Source organism: Diospyros lotus, chromosome 9 (assembly GCF_014633365.1).
Source record: "Diospyros lotus cultivar Yz01 chromosome 9, ASM1463336v1, whole genome shotgun sequence".
In the NCBI taxonomy this organism is placed as follows: Eukaryota; Viridiplantae; Streptophyta; class Magnoliopsida; order Ericales; family Ebenaceae; genus Diospyros; species Diospyros lotus.
The window spans coordinates 35,217,913-35,238,007 of NC_068346.1; the positions used below are offsets into that span (position 1 = coordinate 35,217,913).

The 20,095-nt window shown below is 38.5% G+C and overlaps 1 protein-coding gene and 1 long non-coding RNA gene across 2 annotated transcripts; one reads left to right on the plus strand and one right to left on the minus strand.

Moving 5' to 3' along the window:
• Positions 1-5,007: 5,007 nt before the first annotated feature.
• On the plus strand, positions 5,008-6,865 carry LOC127810635 (transcription factor MYB61-like). The gene is made up of 3 exons (XM_052350206.1): positions 5,008-5,150; positions 5,264-5,393; positions 5,498-6,865. Exons 1-3 carry the CDS (start codon positions 5,018-5,020, stop codon positions 6,498-6,500), a joined length of 1,266 nt encoding a protein of 421 aa, XP_052206166.1. The 5' UTR covers positions 5,008-5,017; the 3' UTR covers positions 6,501-6,865.
• LOC127810636 (uncharacterized) lies at positions 6,086-11,037 on the minus strand. Its single transcript, XR_008025508.1, has 3 exons — positions 10,648-11,037; positions 10,437-10,531; positions 6,086-6,222 (listed from the first exon to the last, which is right to left on the minus strand). It is a non-coding gene; the product is annotated as an uncharacterized LOC127810636 (long non-coding RNA).
• Positions 11,038-20,095: the final 9,058 nt, after the last annotated feature.

Sequence of the window (20,095 nt, forward strand, 5' to 3'; positions counted from 1 at the left end):
AAAATATACAATTCTCCTTACATGAAGAAAAAAAATATATGCAAATGTCAAGAGAAATCTTTATCAATATTACCAAAATAATCATTTAAGATGCATAAACATATCCATAGCCATGAGCTTATATTTATCACGAGAGGTAGATCATCACCTGAGTCCGTCTTAAAGAAACTTTATATTCATGAATATATGTGTATGTATGAATATATGTGTATGTGTGTATGTATGTATATAAAGAGAGTTGACTTCAAAGAACAGCTCATACAACAACACGAGCGCAAGATGAGTAGAGAGAGAGAGAGAGGGAGATCGCAGGAATCTGCTTATGGGGCCGCTTGCATTAAACTTGTCAGCCTCAGCCCAATGGGACAAACTTCATTCATTTGTACAGCAAGAAATATATATGTTATATACATTCATTGTATATATCTCTCATTATATTAACTATTGATGTAATCCACATTACATTAAGGACTAATATATTCTATATATATGTGATAAAAAGTAGAGACATTTTCGATATTATACTTATTTGTAAATTTACTTTTTAAATTTCTTTCGAAAAGAATCTATCAAGATACGTTACGTGTTTTATCTTTAGTCAAAGCACATACTAGCCTTATTGATTAGGGCATGACACGTGTCTTATCAAATTTTTAGCGAAGAAATTCATGCCCACGAATTGGGAGACATTTAGAATGGGTGAAAATACTAACCTATCGCCTTGAAAACAAATCGATCTCATCCTGCCACATATTATTGATAAGTTACGAGAAGATGAGATGTGTCTTTCCATCTAGATGACATGTGTCCTCTCATCCAACTCAAATGTAAAGAATAAACTTACAAAATCTAACTGTCAAATCCTATTCGTAAAAAAGTGAACTCCTATATCAGCATAACTCAAAATATCCATGTTTAAAAATCTCATAGATAACTATTTCTATCTAGTCCGACAAGTTTGTTAAATCTATTTGGTTTGATGATTTCTCCACCAACTCCAAGTCCATTTGATATGATGAATTCTCCTCCAACTCGAGATAACTGAGCACATGAGCATCAAAGATAATTTTGAGTATCCCAATTCACTTCATCTTTCAAAAATTTGAGACGAACACTATCTTTATCTGGTTTAAGAGATTTACCTCCAGTTCAAGGTAAACAAGTTTGGAAATTTCAAAAATAACTCTGAATACCCTGACTTACTTCACGTATATAAAGAATGAAACTTCCACAAATAAATTTAGAGATTCCTAGCATTCCTATACATTTGATACTCATTTATTGTATTAACTTAAAGAAAATACTATTGGTACATCATTGTATACACCTTGGGTACATAAGTATCAATGTCTAAAATGCCTTCATCAAGATAGTGAGACGAGGGATATTTATATCATTTATGTGCCTTGTGTAGCTCAGGATATACATAAATAATGTACAAATAACATGATCCTTAACTTAAGTATTAAGGACTTTATCAAGAAAACTAACCCCATTATTTTTTACGCTTAAATCGAGACAAAGTTGTGGTGATTGATCCTCAATACCATTATCAATAAAGAATTTGGAAAATTGTTGGGAAAGTTTTGGTAATATAGATTAATATTTTTGTATGATTATTGTTGACATTCATGGAAATTTTATTTTATGAAAAGTTGTGCTCACCTAATTACTTCCCAAAAATGCACAAAAGTTAATAGCCGTCAAGAAATATCTATAGATATTTCTATGATTGATATTCTTATTGTCCTTCATGCACGAAATATTTTTATTAATAAGAGTGGTCATATTTTACTTCGAATTGATCAATCTAATATCAGATTTGTCGGACCTTAATCAAGTCTTCGATCCACTTATAGGCTTCAATTGATTTTCTATCCAGTTTGATCCAAGACCAAATTAAAATCAAAAATTAGCTATAATTAATAAAATATTATTATTTATTATCAATATACATATAATACATAATATATTAAAATTTAAAATTTAAATATATATTATATACATATTTACAAATTTAAATATGTATATTTTTAAAAAAGTTATATTAAAATAAAAAAATATTCAAGACTGGTTAGGACCAAACCTATTTGTTCTGTCTTCAATTCAAAAATTTTCAAAACCCAATTCCGATTCAATCTGATCTAAGGTCGATCGAAATGAACAACCTATTTGTGAATACGATAATGTGTTTTTGTGTTTCGAGTAAAAGTTTAGATTAGACACCTAATCATTTATTATTCTTAAAATGCAACTCCTTGTTATGATTTTCTTAATAGTATTATATGTTCCCACCCTATTGAACTCGTAGACCATATATAATCGATACACTAATAAATCATAAAAAATAGTGGAAGTGGCACCCCAAAAATTTGAAAATTCAACCTTAAAAACTTACCACCCATCACTTAGACTACGACCTTGTGTCGACGAAGTTCTTGGGTGGAAGGTTCATGATATATATATATATATATTTGTAAATCAAAGAAAAGAAATTATTACATGTGTGTGTGAAGGAAAGAAAGAAATAATTATCAAAATCGACATACATGTGCAACAGCATGCTGATCTTTTCAAACTTGGTGGCCCTAAAATTCTAAAAACAAGAAAAAATAAAAAGTTTGACAAAGGGAAACATAAACTCTCTTTATCACTTTATACCGACCAAGTTGATCCTTAAACAAGTTTAATGAATGACATGAAAACCCTAAAACTTTTAGATATTGCTGTTATTTGAAATTTAAGATATATATATATATTTTAAAGTTAATTTTATTTATATTCTTTAAGAGAGTAATTGACTATCTTATCATAAAATATTGACATTTTCATCAAAACCTTAATAATCCTAAGAGAGTGGAGAAAAAAAAGTGGTCCATGATTTTAAAAATGCAAGTACAATTGTTTTAAAGATGTTCTCCGACAAATTTTTATATTCATTATGTTGCGAGGAATGTATCATTTTATATTAGTAGTTTAGATTCAAATATTTTACTTTTTATTCAATTTTTCTCTGTAAGGCTCGAGATATATCCTACTTAAAACTGTAGATATTTTGAGATTTTTTCAATAAATTCTTACTTACAAAAAAAAAAAGTTCATTTTGTTTGAACAATTAATTTACCATGCATGCATGTATTCTAAGATGTTTTACGTGCTTTCATGTATTTTTTTTTATGATTATTTAAATTTTTTATTATTTCAATTATTCCCTTGAACCTTTATTTTTGAGTTAATTTAACACATGAAAAAATCTTAAAGTATAGAGATTAAATTGACTTCAATGATATAATTAAAATAACAAAAAATTTGGATACTTACACGAAAAAAATGTGAATGTACATAAATAAAAATATGAATTTGGTGAATAGAAAGGCAACCATTAATGCATCCCTCATGTATTGAGCAATATATATTATTAGTATTTAATTAATATTAGTGGGTATATAGCACTTAATTAATTAATTAATATCCTTCACAAGTAACTTCAAATAATTTATCCAATTTTGTCCATACTCAAGCTTCAATGCTCTACTTTCTGATCACTTCACAAGAGGACAACTACATTATTGTTGTTGCCTTCTGTATATACATACATACTTGAATGTAGACAGAATATAAATTTTCTTAGCTACCCAGAAAGAAATATAATAAGAGGGAAGGAATAATTGGAAATCATTCATGAATAATGCAAAAGCTTTTATTGATTTGTTTATTGTATTTGATTCTTTCTTGGAGGATGATTCAATAATATGGGGAGTTGGTGGAATTTGATCTTTTCTTTTCCTAATTTTCTAAGGGAAAATGGAAGCTACTCCTCATTTCTCTAAACTGTTAAATATTCATTCTATCTTTGTTATATACTTCAATCATAAATCTTATCATATATAGTTATCATTGGGAGCCTTCGGAGGGTGCTAAACATAGAGAAAATGCTTATGTTATTTGATACATAATCTCCCACAAAAAGTCTTCCCAGAGATAGAATACTACAGTCAATGCACATTCATATTTGCAGTAGTGGACAAAAGGCAATTAAGAGAATTTATTATAATGGTAAACAGATAACATGTATAAAAGAAAAAAAAGATAATTTCTTGGTTCACTGTGTGTTATTTTAATTTAACGAGTTTTATGTTGACTGTCGACTACTTGATGTAACTCTTTCTTTTTTTATTCAAGATTGAGGCTGACAGTAAATAAGAATCTAAGGAAGATGTTAAAAAGAATCACAGAAAAAAAAAGAAAGAATGGATATGTATATACCACAGAAGAAAAAAAAAGAAAAAGAATGGATAGGTATATTAGATTGCTTGTATAAGATCTTTCATTGTTTAATGCAATTTTTACCAACATTGCAAGGCTTAACCGATCATGGGTATGTGTAATCTGCAAGAGAATTTACCTTTTCTCAAAGATTGTGGCTGATTTTGTGATTGGAATCTAGGGGTGAACATGTTCCAAATAAGTACTTGCTTAGAGCCCCGTACAAAGCTCAAATGTCCACACATGACTTGCGTCATGTACCTAAAATTTTACTGATTCTGGGCTCTCAAAAAGTATATGCTGATGAGTTAGTGTTCTCGCTGGCTGAAGTTTGGACACCAAATAAATATCTGTCAAAATGCTCCACTGTGCTGTCAAACTCATTAATTCTCAAACCTCTGATGAGACATATGAAAGATAATTGGAACAAGTCTTCCAATTCATATATATTGAAAATAAAATATACAACTAAATCCCATTAAATATTTTACAAAAAGAAAAAAAAAAAAAGAAAAAATAAAAAGGGAAGAGAGTCTTCAATCACCATGAAAATGACCTCCCCTCTCTTTGAGCTTCCCCTATTAATTTGATTCCCTACCAGTCTTGCCTTTTCATTTTCTCAACCCTTCTCTCTCTCTCTCTCTCTCTCTCTCTCTCTCTCTTTCTCTCAATATCAGGAAGTATTCTTTACAAACATTGCCATCTTTGTGCTCCTTTTGCCAGCATTGCTGGGCAGATAATTGCACTGCACATGGGGAGGCACTCTTGCTGCTACAAGCAGAAACTAAGGAAAGGCCTGTGGTCTCCTGAGGAAGATGAGAAGCTTATAAAGCATATAACCAAGTATGGCCATGGCTGCTGGAGCTCTGTGCCTAAACTAGCAGGTGCAGCCTTTTTCTTCACTGATTCTTGGTCTGTTTGGAATGCAAGCAAAAGGGTATGTTTCCAAAGATGTACTGATGAGTTTAATTAATCTGTTTGTATGAAAAATTTGCAGGGTTGCAAAGGTGTGGCAAGAGTTGCAGGCTAAGGTGGATAAACTACTTGAGGCCTGATTTGAAAAGAGGGACATTTTCACAGCAAGAAGAGAACCTGATAATTGAGCTTCATGCAGTTCTAGGCAACAGGTAATAGAGCTTTACCTTGTCTTGCTTTCCCTTCTGTGATTTAAGCTCTGGAAGCCTGGTTTCAGTGGCTGAATTGATGAAGCTTTCTCTGTATCCTTCACCAGGTGGTCTCAGATTGCAGCTCAATTGCCAGGGCGGACCGATAACGAAATAAAGAATCTGTGGAATTCTTCCCTTAAGAAGAAGCTGAGGCAGAGAGGCATTGACCCCAGCAGTCACAAGCCACTTTCAGAGGTTGAGAATGAAGAGAAGACCAAGATATCCATAACCAACAGGAATAGCGAAATTGGCATTGCTGAGGCCGAGAATTCAGACAAGGGAATGGCTGCCAGGCAAAAGCCAAATCCCGCAGTGGCTGTGGACCTTACTGAAAACAACTGCAGCAACATGACTGCCACCCCTTCAACACATGAATTCTTCATGGACAAGTTCGTTTCTTCCCATGAGAGCTCCACCACCAGATGCAAGCCTTCTGAATTCCCAGGTTACTTCTCTTTCCAGCAGCTGAATTGTGGTCCTGAAATCAGGCTCTCTGTGAATCAAAATACCGGTCTCTTCCACAACCCAAACTCAGGCTCTTCTGAGATGATCTCTGAGTTTTTCCCTTCCATGTCGAGCCCAATTCTCAGTTCCACAACACCACCAGTCAAGCCTTCGATTAGCCTCCCCCACAATAACCCTTCAATGGGCTCCTTTGATATGAATTGGAATGGTGGCGGCACCTTCAGTAACAATGGCAGTAGCAGCAATGGAAGCAGCAACAGTATTGAATTGCAAAGCAACAATTCCTTCTTTGAGCCAAACGCCTTTTCTTGGGGACTCACAGACTCTGTAAAATCGGAGAAAGAAGCTGAAATTCAAGCACTAGAAGGCAACCCAGAAGACATCAAATGGTCCGAGTACCTCCAGGCCTCCTATTTACTCGGAACAGCAATCCAAAACCAAAATGCTCAAGCTATATATAGTGAGGCTAAACCAGGAACACAGTTCAGTACAGAGGGTTCTATTACCAATTGGCTTCAGAACCAGCAGCACCAATCTGCACAGACTGCCGACATTTATAACAAGCATTTCCAGCGACTAGCCGCCAATTACGGCCAATTTTAGCTTGTGTTTGACATTTGGAGCCCAAATTGAAAAGGAAGAATTGCAAAAAATTCTTTGAGGAGGCTTTGAAAAGTGGAAAAGAAAAGAAAAAAAAGAAGAAACAAAAAGCCTTCTCCTGGTTGCAGGTTTGTGTTATAGGATTTTCTTGCTTTGTAAATTAATAGGTTCAATACAAAGTTCCCAGCTTTCTAAACCATCTGTTATTGTGATAGAAACAAGCCTATGCCCATCTCTTGACTATGCACTGTGGTAGAACTACAGAATAAAGACTCTGTTTCATTGTGTTTTCATGTTTTATGCTTCATTGTTTTGGTTTACAGATTGTATTTTCATCAGTAAAATTTGAACACCTTGTGCTTTTACAATTATGGGCACCTTTTAGCTTCCCTTTTGGACTTGAAAAATACTTGGAGATGGTGACCATCCATAGCATATTCCCACTAATTTGGTTTCCCAGAATTATTTCATCACTTTTTTAACTTCAGTACTTTCAACATCAGTCAAATGAAAATTTAAGATGCAAGAAGAGCTTGAATTGCTTTCTCAAATGCAAAGACTCAAGGGTTCATTGTCTTAAGAAGTTGTCTATCATTGTCTCACAGGCATAGATAGTCTTCCCTTTTGACTAAACCTTTAAATCACCGATTTTGAAGATCATGTTTTTACATGATCTAAAAGGTCTCAAAATATGGTAATTAAGATCATTCTAATTAACATGAAAGCAAATGTATGCTAATCTGGTAAAGGCAAAGAAATTCAATTCTACCCTGTAGTTTTCCTGACTTGAACAAGAACTGACAAGCAAGAATCCCAATTCAGTTGTAAGGGATTGAGACAGACAGCTATTGCTTGTAAATGGGGAAAACCTTTTTTATCTAGTGTGAAAACTGTGCCATACGTCTCCCCTTATGGCGCTCAGCTTTAGCCCCTTACGTTAGGAACAGTGGAATGGGGTCCTCCAGGAAGGGACCCATCTATCTTGATGCTGATACCTCAGGGGAGAGAGGAAAGCCAAGTTTTCTCAAAAGATAAGGAATGTGACTGATGGGAAAATGGGGGAAAAGGGAAGCCTTACTATTTGGTGAGTTCATTAAGGCATCTTCCCATGGAACAGCTGTAGAACTTTGGTCCCTTCCGGCCTCTCCTTTTCCTGTTCAAATCATTGTTAAACCATCTTCATAGAGTCTTATGTTCCATTTGAGTGGCTCGTGAGTTTTGGAAAAGGAAAGTATGTGGGTGTATAAACTTTGTAAACCCACTGTCGGCTCTCGTATATCCAAGACCTTTTCAGAAAATTACTGACAGAATACATTCTAACACACGGCCAGCCATTAATACATCACCTTGGCCTACGGTGGGACGATGGCAAAACTGTGCCGACTCTAATATTACTTGTCATATATCACAGCATTTTCACCTAAAAGTACAATCTTGACTCATGGTAAATTATAAACATACTGTCCTCACCAGCACTCACAAGATTGAAAAAAAAAAAGGAGTGGGCTTTATCTAAAATTACTACTTAAGTTAATTTTACAATTCCTAAAACCTAGTAATATATCTAAAACACCAACATTAGCAATATGGCATTGGCAGTGACAACCTTAGCCAAGCAGTCCTTACTCATTCATCATGATCATGGAAGCCTCACTCCACCTGAATTCAGAGGAGCCGCGGGGAACTTCATTTGCCTTCTTTATTTGTATAGCAAGCAGACATATCAAGTTTACATTTGACAAGGGAAAAATCCCAATGTTACAAGAAATTTATGAGGGTTTTTGATGTATTGAAGGGCCTTTTCAAGTACATCGAGTTGTGGGGTTCACAACCGCAGGCACTTGGGCAGGTTTGAGCCCTCCCACGTGCACACACGCAAAAATATATACTGCCCCTTAATAGAATATGTCTTAGTCTTTCCTTCTCGACATACATATAATATTATTAATAAGCACATACATATATGTGTGTGTGTATGTATATATATATATATATATATAGAGAGAGAGAGAGAGAGAGAGAGAGAGCGAAAGAGATTGATTTATATATTGAATGCATGTGAAGCAAATTATTGGGTACTCTTGTTTAGGCCCTACACTAATCTTATATGCAGAAGAAAACAGAAAACAATGGAATTGAGATGGCAGACTGAAAAAGGATAATGAGATAACGGAGGAATGGAAGCAAAAATTTTAATAAGAACATCAATAATTCTAAGTTAGAAAATTCAACTCCCCATATTCTTTACCTTTCTCCAAAAAAAGGAAGGAATCAAATCATCAGCAAGCTATAAATGAATAGGGATATAAGGAAAAAAAAGTGTGAATATGACGACGGCAACGACGACAAAGGGAAGACTGTGTAGATGATGATAAGGGTGATTAAAGAAACTGAATTTTCTAAATTGAGATTCTGTTCTGAGTGAGAAACAGAGCTGCATGATGTATAAAGAAAACAAAGTGGAGGAAGACAAGTTCACCACAACAGTTGAAAGAAGCCGCCATTGCCATTTAGCCCCAGCTGTCAAGGGATGCAACAAGTGCTTTGTTTTCTCGTTTGGGGTAGGTTAAATGCTAATAATAAGTTTTTCAATGCAAAGAAGTAATAGTACCTTGCATCTAACCTTTTAATTAATTGCTGCCGTTCCTACACTGTTGAGCACTGCACCACCATTTGTGCTCATAGAAAATATAGACGCCCATCCACACCTAGCCTTTTTGGCTGTTATGACGATCAAGATTTCCTATTTTGACTTTCAACCATGCTGGTCCAAGCCAAGATGGAATATCTAAGGCTGAGTATGGTTCAGATTTATGGTGAACTGGGTTATGTAACCTAACAAGGATGTTAGGAGTTTCAATAGAATTTGTCACAAAGTCATTCCCACATCAGATTACATAGGAAGGTCTTCAGTTTATTACTTAATCCTATGGAGGCTAATACTTTGGGATGAAGAAATGGCGTCTAAACAAGAGTTGGGCACATCATGCCTTGATAGGTGATAACTCGGATACACCCACTTGAAACCAATTGGTCACATAGCGCCCACGGCCTTCCCCCCCACCCCCATCCCCACCCAATTCAACAAAAATATGACAAAACAAAGCAAATCTTAGGAAATCTCCTATAGAGAATAAATTCAGCCTTGAGGATGCGATTTTGGGCCCTAGAAGAAAGCATAATAAAAGCTGGGAAAATGAAGTTGCACTCAGAGAGGTGGAGAGGGAGTAAAGATGCAAGGCTGACAACGATGCATTTGCTTCAGAGAAAAAATAACATCATTTTGGGGAATGAAACGCGTATGACCAATGCCTGCAAATCACACAAAGATAGATCATGATGCCAGCCTGCCAAAAGCCTCTTAGAAAGACCAAAAGAAAATATCAATATCATCCATTTGAATGTTCAAGACTGGGAATTTCATGTAAATTTCTTGACATGTTGAACAAGACTTGGACAACAGGCTAGCAATCACTCACAAAATACTAGCAGACGTTTACTGTGAAAAGTAATCAACTGAACACCATCTAGTCTCCGGATCTCAGTAAAAATGAGAACAGCAAGGCAAATGCTTGTCTAATTATCAAATCATTCACTCTGTGAGAAGCTAATAGTCAAGCTCTAGAATCTGGGTTTCTGGACAAACCCCAGAAAACTTAATAAATCTTCTTGTTTTCGGGCTCCAGTATCAGTCAGTAAAAGGAAATTGCTTGATGCGAGTATTATCATAGGCAACTTGTTGATGCAACAACAGGAATCACGAAATGGACAGAGAAAGAAAGCAAATATACGTTTGCATAATGTGATAGGGCACACACGGATGGCTAATGAGAGCACTGAGCATCTCCAATCATTAGTAATCAATCATTTTCAACCATCCAATCATGTGAAAGATCGACTGAGAAATAATATATATATATATATATATATAACCCTCACGAGGTCTCGGTTATTCCCCAATCATGCCATAATCCTCTCCTCAAATTGGCGATTCTCTTTGCAGAAATTTGAATGGTGATGTTCGGTTTCCTTCACTGGATGAAGACAAAAACAGCTAATTCAGAGTAAGCACAATTAGCTTGAAACAAGAGAGAGATCAACTCGTTTTCAAATCCCAAATTAGATGAATGGCAATCAAAGATGACAGAACCAGAATAATGCGGGCTTGTGGCTTTCAATGCCCCTGGCTCCACTGCAGTTATTGGTCTGTCCAGTTCTGTGAATGACCCAAACCCAATCCAGTCGTCTGTATCATCCATGATCCATCCCAACAATCATTGATCTGTGAAAACGAAAGGGGCAAAATAGAGATTTAAAAAAAAAAACCCAAAATTGAAAGTGTTCAAGCAATTTCATTTTCCTTCCACTTTCCTTCTATCCAAACAAGCATATATATACACACACACACACACCATGTATATATTATAGCATGATTCCATGAATGACTTTTGACTTAATATATACACATATGCATATGTTTAGTTTTTCTAACTTAATATCTTGTGAAGTTTTCAAACTAATAGCTTGCAATCTTTGAACAATTTCACGAAGCTTGATCAAAGCTTTATTTTGGTTGATTGAGGAACGTCCGACAGCCACCTTTCAAATAAGGTAATTGGTTTGGTCAACTCCAGTGAAAGTTTAGTTGATTAAAATTTTAAAGAATATAACATTAATCTTCTAGTTCTATTTGATTGGCCAAAATCATAAAAAATAGTCGATCAAAGACAGGCAGTATATATTTTTTTTGAGATCATATGTTTAGTAAATTTGTTACTTAAATAAATCGAATACAAATCACAATCAAATCAATCAATCACACACAAACACAAAATTTAATGTAAAAAATTCAAATTGAAAAAAATCACAAGCAAAAAAAATAAAATATCACTAACCAAATATTGATTATACAAAAGTGTTATTAGTACACACACTCTATGTCTGATTTCATGTGACCTAAATACCTATTTATAGACCTAAAATCATCTATGGATAAATACAGAAAATCATATCCTAATCAGAAGATGACGTGTAAAAATATTCCTCCAAATGAGATAAATCTCACAAAAAATCGAATTTGATAATATCATAATCACAGTCAAATTTAAAATTATAGTTACAGTCAAATTAGGAAACCCGATTATAGATAAACAAAAATTTTAAGTCATAATTATCACAAAACTTGATGATGGTTTTTGGGACCGACCACCACGTGCCACCTTTGCGAATGGATCTCGGGAATCGGACCTTGGACTTGGCGATGTCGGACCTCAGTGATAGGACCTGCAAGATAATGGAGTGGCGGGGCTAGGGTCCCCCGGGGTGGACTCCAATGCTCAAATTAGTAGAGTAAATGCAAGTCGTAATAAATGTAAAAGCTGTGAAACTTGGGCTTATCTGGTGAGGACTCTTGTCCTTTATATGCAGACCCGTTATGGGGTACCCGGGATAAACCCGTGATGAGCGGGGGCACGACTCCCGAGGATCTCGGTCAAGTTGGAACGGGTCTTGTGACTCGGGCCGGATTTCTCGGGCCTCGCTCTAGATTGTTGACTTGCCACGTGTCAGTCTCTCAAGCAATCCACGTGGCGGGTAAGACTATTGGCGCGTAGGGGTATTTTGGTAATTTTAGGTGGTGCCACATCACTTGCCCCCCACTCCTTGAGCCGAGCTGAGAATCTTGTTGAGTTGAGGAGTAGCTTAATTTCTAAGGTTATTTGATCGTAAATTCTCTCTAGGACGCATAAGGGTGTTTTAAACATTAGATTAATGCTTAACAACCTCATTTATTACCTTGAAATTACAAGGGGTTTTTGTTTGCAGGGAAACATTCGTTGTTTTGAATTTTTAAAGGGTGTTTGGTTGAGGTCTTGGGCCCCTCTATATAAACCCTAAGGTCCCACCCCACACTCATCACTTCAAGACAAGCTCCCAATCCTTTGAGGTTAGCCTTTCCTTCCCTCATTTGCTTTAATTTTTTTACTTTTGCTGCTTGTGCTTTTTTCTCCTTTGATTTTTTTTTTTTTTAAATCATCTTCTTCCTTGGCCAGGCAAGCCTTTGCCTGGCCGAGGTCGGCCTGACCTAGGTAACCTCGGCTTGGCCCCGCCAGATCTTGGCAGGGCCGAGCTTCCTCGGCCATGGCCGAGGTCGACCCTGGCTCGGCCAGGCCGAGCTCCCCTAGGAGCCTCTTTCGACTTCCTGCTTGCTTTTTGCTCTTTTTTTTTTTTTATGATATATGATATATATATATATATGAGCCAGGAGGTCGGCCATGGCCGACCTCCCCTCATTTTGGGCCCTTTCTGCCCTTTATATATATATATATATACGAGCCAAGAGGTAGGCCATGGCCGACCTCCCCTCCCTTTGGGCCCTTTCTGCCCCTTTTTTTCTTTTTTTTTAATATATAATATATTTTTTGTTTATAATAACAAAATAAGCCTAAAAAATAAGTTTTAACTTGACTAACCCATTTCTTTGGCTCTTCTTTGTTGTTGGCGTAGTTCGAGATTTCTCGAGCTAAACCGTGCTTGCTGAACTCCCTTAGACTCGAGCCCAGTTGTGGTTTTCCTTCCCTGATCTCTGCCTTCATTCTCCTGGTCAGTGATTGTAACGACCCGCTCCCACTTACGAGCGCCACCGATAAATAATCGACTAGATTACTCACCTATCAAATCACAACTAAATGGTTGGACTATGTTTCAACAGGAAACGCCTTAGGTGGGAACTAGGCTTCGTCCTTTCCTTCACTTCACTCAAGAATCGGTCTCAATACAAACAAGGAAAAACTCAGCGGACCGAGACCCGAAACCCGAGTGAGCTTCACCTCTCTTCAGCTCGCCCCATAGCAAGCCAGAGGTGACCCAGGCACAAAGCTAGCATAATAAACATTTCGCTGAGTATTGGGGATTTATGAGAACATACCTCACTGATCTTTACTCGATCCAAACTTGGCTTCAATAACCCAATCCACATATATAATGAACAATTTCACAATCATTTATCACTCTACGATGATTACAACAATTAGATACAACCAACTCTCAACAAGTATACATTTACTCACAAGGGTATACACACATCACACCACATGGCTACGTACAAGAGGTAATAAAATACAAAACTCGAGCAACACAGCTAGTTGCCACAACAGCCTCCCGGCACCATTCCTGCTCGCATCTGGACTTGCATCATCTACATATGAGGTAAAACCTCATGAGTCATAAAGACTCAGTAAGGGTGCAATGCATGTAAATATGAATATAACGATGTTTATGTATGCCAAATGCATGCAAATGAGGCTAGGTCCACTCATCCTCACAACCCACTAAGGTTTGAGGCATCAACCTATCAGCCCCCACCACACTAGTCCTCCATATGGCCATCAGTCTACTAGGTCTTGCATCACACAAGATATAATCACTACATGCCAATGCAACATAAATACATTATCAAACACATTTACCAATTTGCAAGGCCACCTCCACATGGGGTCGTCCCTTACCTAGCTCGAAGCCTCAACTCTACCTCGGCACGAACTCCAGCCCAAACTCCGAACTCTTCTAGGATCACCGCCTCCCTGGTCAAACCTAGATACAAATACACACAAACCCAACTCTATCAACATCCAGCATTAAACCAATGCCCTCAACTTCGCCACACACACCATAAAAATCGTCCCTCAAGAATTTCCAATCAACCCTACCCGAGGGTTCAATCCAACCAATACTACACAATTCATTATCTCACATAATGAAAATAACTAGAAAATAATTAAATTAAATACCTCGATTAATCTAAAGAAGGAAACCAATCAAACGCCCACACCGGCGTTGGCTCATGAGCCACCACTTGCGCCCAAAATCCTATTTTTGAGCTCCTGACACGTTCCTCAAGCCCCGAATTAATTTTTGGAATTTTTCCAGAATTTTCTGGAATTTCTTCCTATTTTTTCCCCATTTTCCAGAATTTTCCATTATTTCCTTTTATTTTATTTTTCTTTTCTTTTCTTTTCTTTTTATTTTCTTTTGCTCCCTCCACTGTTCATCGTCTTGCTCCGCCTCCTTCCCCCGCGCACACAGTGCCTGCGTGTGCGGCAGCTCGCCACCGCCGCTGGCCTCGCCAGCCTCCTCCAACGCTGCCTCTCCCGACCGCTGCTTGCCGCAACGCCAACGCTGCCATCTGCCGCCACCGGAGCCACGCCGGCTCGGCCTTCCGCGCGCAACCAGTTGCGCATTGCAGGTGCAGCGTCTCCCGCCGCCTCCAGCCACCCTCGCCGGCCCAAAGCGGCCTTTAGGCATCGCTCGACGCCGCTGGACGCTCTACGCTGCTGCTGATGGCCTCCCTCGACGGCCACATTGCTGTTCCAGGGTCGCTCAACCTCCATCGCCGAGCAGCTATGGCCGCTGCTATAGCCGATTGCCCAGCCAGCCTCTCCATTGCTTCCGAGCACCTTATCGCGCTCTCGATAACCGCCTCGGCCTCGCTACAGCTGCCTTGCTGATCGCGACCCCTACTCGAGTTGCTGCATCACTCGGCCATGGCCACCATCGCAACTGCCTCAAGCCGCAGCCATGGCCGAGGCTGTTTGCTTCAGGCCGCCTACAAGCGGCCAGCCTTCTTCTTTGCTCGGATTCGCTTCACTCTCCCGATCTCTTCTCAAGCTCGGCCATAGCTCTCTCATGAGCTCACTTCTCCCTCTCTGTTCTTTGAATTCAAATTTTGAATTTTTCATGGCAACGAGCTCGCGGGTCTCCTATATATATATATATATTCATGCCTATATATATATATATCCATATATAACTTAATCACACACTTAATCTCCCTAATTTCTCAATAAATTCACTTCCCAATATCCTTAATCCCACTTAAGGGATTTATTAATTGCACTTGACCCTCCAAGCCTTAATTAATTATCACAAAATCACACAAAATTTTGATTTTTCAAGAATTAATATTCGACTTTTATTCGATAAGGCCGATTTCGTCCCTGCGCCTGCATGGGACTTCTATTCCACTTGAAAACGCCTTAGGGTTGCCTTATTCACAAAACCAGACCATCACTAGGGTCCCCTCAACTTACCGGAGGTCCCCTACTACCATTCAGTATTGGCACCCACTCAAGCATATACAGAATTTATTTCAAAAATTATTCCCGGTCGGACCGCTTCCAGTGTCACTATCCTCATCTCGAGACTCTCATCAATCTCTTGCCCTATTCCCTGGACATCCAAGTCCTGAGGCACTCCCGGCCGCTAATTCGGCAATTTTTATTAATTAATTTCCTGAAACCGACTCTTGGGCTTCCCGGACCACCTAAGGTCCTTTCAAAATAATCAAAAATTATTTATTTTCAACACCATGTAATACCGGGCATTACAGTGATCTCTTCTTGGCTATTTTTATTCGTAATTTTAGCATGTCTTCCTCCTCTTATTCCTCTGAGTCTGAAGCCTCTAGAACTAGTTCTAGTAGCGAGGAATCGAATATCGAGTTATCCAGTCCCTCTCATGGCCCCTTTCGTAGGCCTGAAAAACTTAGGAGACCCGAAAGAGTTTCACCTCATCCCTTTTCGGAGTCCCATGTGAGTAGTGATACCAACCTAGAAAACTTACCCGAGGATCTGACCATGGACCACTCTACCATAACCGAGAGAGAGTTGTTTCCCCTCTTTAGAAAATATCACCTTATTCATGATAAGTATTGGTACAGTGAACCCCGAGGTCTAAGGACTCACCAGGCCCCCTATGGTTGTATCACCATGTACAAGCAAGCCCTCATTGCTGGCCTTAGGTTTCCCCTTGCGGCCCCTGTAGTTGAGGTATTCTCTGTCGTGGGGTTATGTCCCTCTCAACTGACTCCCAATGGCTGGAAGTGCCTAGTTACCTTCGTTCTCTGTTGTCGAGCTCGAGACATTGAGCCTACCGTCCAACTCTTCTTTCAGATGTTCAAGGTAATCCCCATTAGTAAAATCGAACCTCGATTCACCTTCTCTCCCCTCAACCAGCGTCAGTTCATAGTTGATAACCCCACATCGGTAAAACGATGGAAGAGTAGATTTTTCTTTGTTGGCTTGAAAGACGGGGGGGTCAGCTTCGGGGTGCCAGTCGAGTGGGCTTTTCAGCCCTCAAAAGTCCGTAGTCGCAGGATCACGCAGGGCGAGCTTCATAATATTCAGATCTTGAGGGAGTTGAACCCTATCAGCACTCGGGCCTTGATATGTGATCGTACCTTGTACTTGGGGGGTTTATCCACTTACACTTGTGGCTGCACTCTCACCCTGTAATTAAAACACAAAACAAAACACAATAAAAATTTTATATATAATTTTTTTATTTAGGTGAGAGGTTTATATTCGTCAGTGTACGAGTGCAGTTGTAGTCCAAATTTAAATTTATATTTTCTGGATGAGTCCAGGTCGTCCACTGAGAGATTTATTTATGGTAAAAGCAAAAGAATGTCACACACACGCACACGCATTTCGATGAATTGGTAACAAGATTTTGTTTTATGAATTTTTTTTATAACAAATATTAGAAAATAAAGCAAGGTAGAAGTTAAAATAAATGCTTAATGTGAGGATATTAAATTGGATAACACTTGAGTTAAGACAATTTCAGCACCAACCCATTGATTCCCAAATTTTAACAAACAAGATTAGTAACATTAATTTAATTTCAAATATGAGGGTTTGTTACTAAATGCAATTAGAGATGATGATAGTTCTAGTTTAAACAATCCTCATACATGATATGCGGGATTCTAAATTAAGCAACTACCATAAATCTAATTACAATTAATATACAAAACAACTAAATTAATCATCCGAGTTTGGGTATGATAGCTTTTTCAGTTCTAGTAACTCTCATGCGTGACATGAAAGCTCTAAGTTAGACTTACGCTCCAATCCATACCTAGTGATTTCTCAATAATTAAAACTCACTCATACTGAAATTTAAATTAATGATACTCATTTTAAGCGCAGCTTTCTTTGGGAATCATTGGCGTTGGACACTGTCCTTGCCTTAACCCAAGATTAGGTTTAGCTACTCATTTCCATTTATAAGTTAATTAACAAGAATTTAAATGGTGTAATTTAAATAACAGAATTTAAATGACAAGAATTGAAATAGCAGAAACTAACCGGCCATTTAGACGGTGGATAATTGAAAGACAAGAATTAAAATTGCAGAAATTTAAAGACAAAAATTAACCGACCATTTAGGCGGTGGATAATAAAGTAAAAGTAAGATTACAAGAGAAAATAAGAGAAATAATAAGAGCAATTCTCTAAGGGAAACTCTAAGAACAAAACTAAACTTTGATTCAAGTAATAACCACCTTCCACAAATGCACCAAAGTGAGCTATTTATAGCTCACAAGATGCAATACAAGCCACACAATTATTCAACAAAACATTCACCTAACTAATGGAAGAAAATTAGGTAAAAAACAAAAAATACAAAAGACTTTGTGTGGTGGACTTCTCATAAGAATACAAAAGACTTTAGGTGGTAAATCACTTAAAAAAATTACAAAACAAAGAAAAGTCTTCTACAAATTGGGATTTGTTGGGCCTTTGATTGGTCTTGGGCCTTTGGTTGATCTTGGACCTTTGGTTGGATTCCATTTGATAGTTGGGCCAAGTGCACTTGAAACATCCTTTAGCCTCCATAATTGGCCTTTGAATTTGAGCAATTTTAAAATGGGTAATCCAATGTCTTCGATTATGCCCCTAATTAATTGTAGAAGTCAACTTCATTGTTTCATCCTAAAATAATATGTAATACAAATAATTATTTACTTTAAGCATAAATATAAAGCCAAAATAGGGATATAATTCATTAGGATATAGGAAATATTGACCCTTATCAACTTGCTCCGAGCCCGATGTCACTTTGGGTAGTTATTTTCCCCTATTTTCATACGTTTTAACTTGTTGTTTTTCTTGCCACTGATATCTTGTCTTTGCTTTTGCAGCTGAAATGGTGAGTACCGCTTTTATTTGGGGGAAGAACAAAAGAAGACCCGTAGAGGATGAGGGCGCCTCTGCTCCTACGAAGGGAAAGGCCGCCATGGATCCCCCCCCCAACTAAGGAAGGGGAGCCTAGCCGTACTAGGAGGAAGAGGACCTCCCAGCCTCCGAGACAGCCCATGCCAGCCCCCGAGTCCCCCCCCCCCAACTATCCAGACTATGTTCCTGACTGGGGTGTGAAGGAAAACAACCTTAGTTCAACATAGTCAAGTGGCGAGACGCATGATTCACCACTTCGCCACCCCCGCCGACCGTCAAATGCTGGTTGAACAGTCCTCGGAGGCAGTGGAAGCCGCATTGTGCAAGCATTTGGCTCAGGTAATTCCCTCTACTTTATTGACATCATTTTGCCCTAGCTATGTTGCATTTACTTGTCTTATTCATTATAAGTGGTCACGCTAATTTCAGACTTTTCTGGACGTTTTTCCCACACTTCCTGAAAGACCTTGGAGCTGGACACACAGTTGCATGAGAGGGACGAGTTACTAGAGAGCCAGAGGAAGAACTTGGATGAGTTGTCCTCCGAGCGGCAATCCTTAGACCAACATATTCAGGAACTTGAGGCAAAGCTATCTCGGGCGGGCTCAAAGTTGTCCCAAGCGAACTCAGTCATTCGTAGGTACGAGCACAAGTATGCCGAGCCCATCAAACTTCTTGAGATGGAGAAGTTCATCCAGCAGAACTTACAGGAGGCTTAGACTAAAGGATTTCAAGGCCATGCGACTGAGGTGCTCCGAGCTCATCCGGACTTGGACATATCAAATGTTCGGTCTATTGAAGAAATTGTGGCCAAGATGGAGGACTCGGAGATGGCTGACGACCACGATGCTCCGCCTAATGCTTGAGTTTTTTCTTTTTTTCCTAGCTATGGTTTTTTGTACTTCATTTATCACCATGTATTGGACTATCATACTTTTATACAATGTCATTTCATTTTGACTACTCATTTCTTGATTGTGGACATATGGGCCAAGACTAGTTGAACCCCGATCCATTGCATAGTTGAAGAGCGCTAATCCGACCCTTGGCTCTCCCTAAGTCGACAAACAGGAGGGTGTTATGCTATAACTTTTCCTTGGCCATTAGTCCACCCTTGGGAACATCCTAGGGTTCGTGACCCTTGGATTTTAGCCCCTCTCTCATGGAGAAGAGTGTTGAGCTAGAGAATTTCTGTGGCCATTAGTCCTCCTTTGAGGACAACCTAGGGCTCGTGACCCTTAGATTTTAGCCACTCCCTCGCGGAGGATGGTGTAAGGCTAGAGTTTTTCCGTGGCTATTAGTCCACCTTTGAGGACGGCCTAGGGCTCGTGACCCTTGGGTTTTAGCCACTCCCTCGCAGAGGAGGGTGTTGGGCTGGAGTTTTTCCGTGGCCATTAGTCCACCTTTGAGGACGACCTAGGGCTCGTGACCCTTGGATTTTAGTCACTCCCTCACAGAGGAGGGTGTTAGGCTAGAGTTTTTTCCATAGCCATTAGTCCACCTTTAAGGACGGCCTAGGGCTCGTGACCCTTGGATTTTTCTTTGGCGAAGTGTTGTCTTTTTTGAAATTGCTATTAGATG